General features: G+C 34.6%; 2 protein-coding genes across 2 annotated transcripts in view; one reads left to right on the top strand and one right to left on the bottom strand.

Annotated features, from left to right (window-relative positions):
* On the top strand, positions 206-3,785 carry LOC107632618 (RNA polymerase II subunit 5-mediating protein homolog). Its single transcript, XM_016336286.2, has 11 exons — positions 206-368; positions 454-513; positions 610-777; positions 1,111-1,174; positions 1,619-1,824; positions 2,054-2,158; positions 2,276-2,309; positions 2,447-2,553; positions 2,857-2,898; positions 3,221-3,295; positions 3,417-3,785. The coding sequence occupies exons 1-11, from the start codon at positions 366-368 to the stop codon at positions 3,471-3,473; spliced, it is 921 nt and encodes a 306-aa protein (XP_016191772.2). The 5' UTR covers positions 206-365; the 3' UTR covers positions 3,474-3,785.
* The window catches only part of LOC107629844 (switch 2), an 8,316-nt gene continuing 7,595 nt past the window's right edge, over positions 4,056-4,776 (bottom strand). Inside the window, exon 9 of the mRNA XM_016332763.2 lies at positions 4,056-4,616. Coding sequence (XP_016188249.2) covers positions 4,288-4,616 — 329 coding nt within the window. The 3' untranslated portion in view covers positions 4,056-4,287. The remainder of the gene's footprint in view (positions 4,617-4,776) is intronic.

Genomic DNA, 4,776 nt, shown 5'->3' with positions numbered 1-4,776 from the left:
AAATATTTCTATCCAAATATTCAAATCACATAAAAGAGCATTAAACTTGAACAAAGAGAATGTAAAGAATGACGAGAACAAAAAAAAAGAAAAGAAACGTAGAGAATGCAGAAATGAAACAGAACTTAGAGACATAGAAAATGTTAAAAAAATTTAAAAAACAAAATAAAATCTACATGAAAAAAAACAGTTATATATATGCCTCTCTCTTCCCCGTCGAGGAGGCGCAGAAGGCCGCCAACCGCGTCCAATACGCCATCGCCGAGAAGCGCGCTGAGCTCGACCGTTTGCTAGGTTTCGCAGACGACAACAACAACCTCATCAACCTCGTCCACAAGCTCCCTGAAGAACTCTCTCACGACATCATGGTAAATGACCTTTCTCTCCTCTTTTTATATATATTATGATGTCGATGTAGATAAAGTTTCAAATTTTCGGAATTGGGGTTTTCAGGTTCCGTTTGGGAAAGCAGCGTTTTTTCCCGGTCGGTTGATTCACACCAATGAGTTCCTGGTATCTTACGTACTTGGTTCTGTTGTTGCCTTGTTCAATTCTTACATTTTTGCTTTCCATGTTTGAGAAGTGGTTTTGTTTTGTTTTGATTCGTAGGTTCTTTTGGGAGAAGGATATTATGCAGAGAGAACTTCCAAACAGACCGCTGAGATATTGAAACGGAGAGGGAAGGGATTAGAGTCACAGCTTGATTCTCTGGAAGCCATGATCAAGGACCTTCAAGCAGAGGCCATGTTTTTCGGTCAAACAATTGCTGAAGCTGCGGTGCGTTTCTAATGTATAGTTTGGACTTAAAAGGCATTGTTGAACCTGTTGATGCATATTTTTTCTTTATTATTATTATTATTTTGAAGGATTTGTTTTTATTTGATTTGTTAATTTTGTTTTCAATATTTTAAAGCTGGGAAATGTGGACCTCTGGTGCAATGTAATGTACATTACTCCTTAGCATATGACATTGAAAGCAAATATATTCTTGTGATACATTTTTAATGGGACTTGATCCGTCTTGTGCTTTCATCATGCATGCATATGAAAGTGTTCATGAAGTTTTCTTAACTGATTGATTTGCTGTGATGATATTTGATTTTGGCACAGGAGGGTCTTGTGGAGATAAGGGAAGACTATATAGAAGATTCTCACAAAGGGGAAACTAAATCAGGTATGTTCATGGCTTTTTCTGCTTTACAAGGTCTAAGATTATTTTTAGATGAGACAGACTTGCAATACTACCAAAACTCTTAAATTTGGAGCCGTGGTGCAAAGGTCATTCATACTGACCCTTCTCTAGAGTCAGATAACTCTAGCACCTTTTAATTTATTTTCGTGGTTATTTAATATACTTTTGTATCATAAGTTTTTCATTGATTCCGGTACTTTCGTGGTTTTCTTTTACCTTTTAATGTTGCTTCCTGAAAAGGGTTTATCTTTCTTTTATTTATACAATTATACTTTGTTTCACATGCAAGACTAAAAAACAAAGCATGAAATCGATGACTGTACTTTTAAACTTCTTCCTAGTAGTCGACCCATTTAGTGGGGCAAGGCTTATTTTTATTGTTGTTGTTGGTGTATCTTTGAATGAAATGCTAATTTCCTTTTTCAGGTCTACTGAAGCAAGATGCTCCTGATCTTGAAAAAGCTAAACCTGATGATGAATATGCTCGAATGCTGTCCAGAATGGATGAACTCGAGAAAGAAGAGCTTGCTGCAGAAAGTGGCGGTGACAATGGCGAAAATGAGCAAACTACAGAGGACGTTGATGATATATCATATCAAAGACCTGTTGATAACGAACCCCACAATTCAGAAGTAATAACTTGATTAATAGTGTTTCAATTTCCTTGTGACTGCTAAATCATAATCTGGAATGTCGTAAGCTACAAGAAATAAGTTTATTCCCAAACTTTGGTTTAGGAGTTTTCCTAACAGAAAACCAAACATTAGAATTTGTTGAATTCTGGTTTATAAATATTAGTTAGAGGATATTAACACATCGGACTTTGATAACTTATTACTCATTTTCTTACTGTCCAAATAGGACTTCCATAAAGGCGCACCACCAGTGGACCAGGCTAACAATAAAAGTATGGCAACCAAGTCTGTAGAAAAGCATTGCAATCCTGATATAGCTGATCAGTTGAATGTAAGTTAGTATCTTCCTATTTCCTTATTTCAGCTTTACATATGTTTAATATATATATGATATATAACTTTCAGCTAAAAAAGAGCATGGTTTTGCATTCTGATTTTCAAAATGCAGTTTGCAAGCCTGGATTTGCAATCAAATGTTAGAGGTTGGTCTTCAATTTCAATAACCTCTTAATTCTCTCATTTTATGGGCATAGACATGTTTGCTAGTTATGTGTATCATAAATTAATATCCGTGCTAGCTGCCTCCATTCTGGGAAAATTCTTGTTGATTTGAATTCAGAGGGGAAGAATGCTGCTAAAAAGGTGAAATTTGTTGATCATATCGAGAAGCCTCTCATACACCATGAAGAGAAGCAAGTTAAAGCAGCTACTGCATTGAAAAGTGAGGTATGTATGTCTTGTGATGAAATTCTTATCATATCTGTATGTTGTCTTGTGGGCTATATTGATTCCCTGGTCATTCATAATCGATTCATGTGTATTCTCTAGTCCTAAGTAACATGCAATGTTAGCATTATTCACTATGTCCTGAATTATTTACTGACATGGCCTTTTTGCTTAATCTGTGGCCTTTATTCTGCAGCTCAGTCTGTGATCTTCATTGATTTCTTCCACCCTATGAGCACAAGATTTATTTGTTTATTTATTTATTGATCTGGTCCTTAATATTTATTATTTTTTCCTTTGCAGGTTCAACACCAACCTTCACAACCATCATTTGATAGCCACAAGGTATGTTTACCCTTTATATACATTGCTAGGATTCACTTTCACTAAAGGTAAGTTTGGATACACATACATTATCAAATAACTTATCATGAATTTTAACTCTCTCGTCATTGAATTAAAGATGTCACTAGGTAGATCAATTGCAAAAAATTATATACAATTTAAAATATAATTTGGCATAACTGGATAATTGTAACTCCTAGAACAAATGAATCCCTTTCCTAAAGGTGCCCGGTACTTCACAGTATGTACCCTCACCTCATTTTGCTCTATAACTAAATGGTTTGCTGCTTTTATCTTTCTCCAATATATGTATATTCTACAGGCTTTTACAGGCTCCATCGTAGAGCATACTGAGAATATTAAAACCTCAAATGGACAAAGTTCAACTTCATCACAGGTAGATTTATTGATTTTATGTTGTTTCAGTAAATAAAAGAATTGATTTTGTAATTTATATTGTAATAATAATCACATGCTGTGTTATCTTTATTTATTAAAATATATGATGCCTATCACAGGTTTCTGGTTCTCAGCCTTCAAAACCAGTTTCCAGATTCAAAATGCAGAGAAGATAGTGACAAATAGAATGAGTAGCTTGCTAGAAGCTCTTCTTATTTTTTAGCCAATGTAATTTTGGTGGCATATGTGATCATTGCATGTGATATGCTTGTTAGAGTAAAAAACTGGAGCGGGATAAACCAATATGAGGAGTGTGGGGTTAACTAATGGAGCTGGAATTTCCACCTTTTTTTTTGTTGCAATGGTTGTGATTAAAAAAGTTTACCTTTATGATTGAATTTTAATAGCTGTCCATAGATATTAACAGGAACAATGCGATGTTTCTCCTACTTTAATTATTAACAGAATTTTATAGCCTTTTTTTTGTGTATTTTGTTTTATGGTGTGATTACTACGAAGTCTTAACCTCATTTATTTGGAACGATTATTAAAGGGAAGATATTCACACTTCATAGTTGTGAAGTATTATTCATTTCGACCAAGTCAAAATAAATAAATAAAATCCATTTCCTCTCTTTGAAGTATATGGCATTATCAAATTAAAAATAATTCACGGGAATCTTACCAACCTTCCAGTCGCAAAGCTCGATGTGAAGATTCATCAAATGTACGAGTTAAATATAGCATATTCAATTTGAGAAAAGGAAACCTAAGCCTGAAGTAACAATTAAAGTTCATCATACACAAAAGCTACAACCTTTGGAACAAGATACATTTTTCATATTCACTTTGTGAAAATGGTAAACTACTAAAAAAAGGGTGGTATGCTATATTTGCCATCTGTACATAATGTTACAATCAGTAATGTTTTTTATATTGTAATCGTAGCAACATAACCATTTGTTTTGCCATCTACATGAACCATTCCTTTTAACCATTAGGCATCTTCTTTTTCTTCTTGAAGTCTTGAAGCACTTCCTCCCTCTCCTTAGGAGTTGCTGATAGTAACCATTTGCTAAATGCAAGCTCTTCCATGCCCATAGAATGTGCAAGCAAGCTATATTGGGTTCTCTTCCTTTCATCAATCAAAGGAGCTTTCTGTTTTTTAGGTACACAATCTGGTTTATTTCTTTGGTTGACTGAAGAGATGCTTGCCTTGACTAAGCTATCACTCTTTGAAGGGATCCTGCTATCTATCTTCCCCTGAATCACAGGTCCACAGTTGACAATGTCTTCATTTCGATGAGCATACACAATTCCTGAAAAAAATATGCTCTTTTTACAAGATTTATCATGGAACATTATTAAATTTTTTAAGAAAACCATAAACCATAGAAGCTTTATTCCCACATTTCAAGGATTTGATGCCCTGAAGCCTGAGGGTGATGACTCCACTTCTAGGTATGTTTGGTTACCATA

The sequence above is a fragment of the Arachis ipaensis genome, chromosome B03 (genome assembly GCF_000816755.2).
Source record: "Arachis ipaensis cultivar K30076 chromosome B03, Araip1.1, whole genome shotgun sequence".
NCBI lineage: Eukaryota > Viridiplantae > Streptophyta > Magnoliopsida > Fabales > Fabaceae > Arachis > Arachis ipaensis.
The sequence above is the reverse complement of the archived record's forward strand: the minus strand, read 5'-3'. Positions and strand labels throughout refer to the sequence as shown.

What these genes read in the sequence shown, in the direction of transcription:
- LOC107632618 (XM_016336286.2), top strand. An exon ending in ATATAGCTGATCAGTTGAAT is followed by an intron (nt 2,159 to 2,275) that starts GTAAGTTAGTAT and finishes TTCAAAATGCAG; the next exon opens with TTTGCAAGCCTGGATTTGCA. An exon ending in TTTGCAATCAAATGTTAGAG is followed by an intron (nt 2,310 to 2,446) that starts GTTGGTCTTCAA and finishes ATTTGAATTCAG; the next exon opens with AGGGGAAGAATGCTGCTAAA.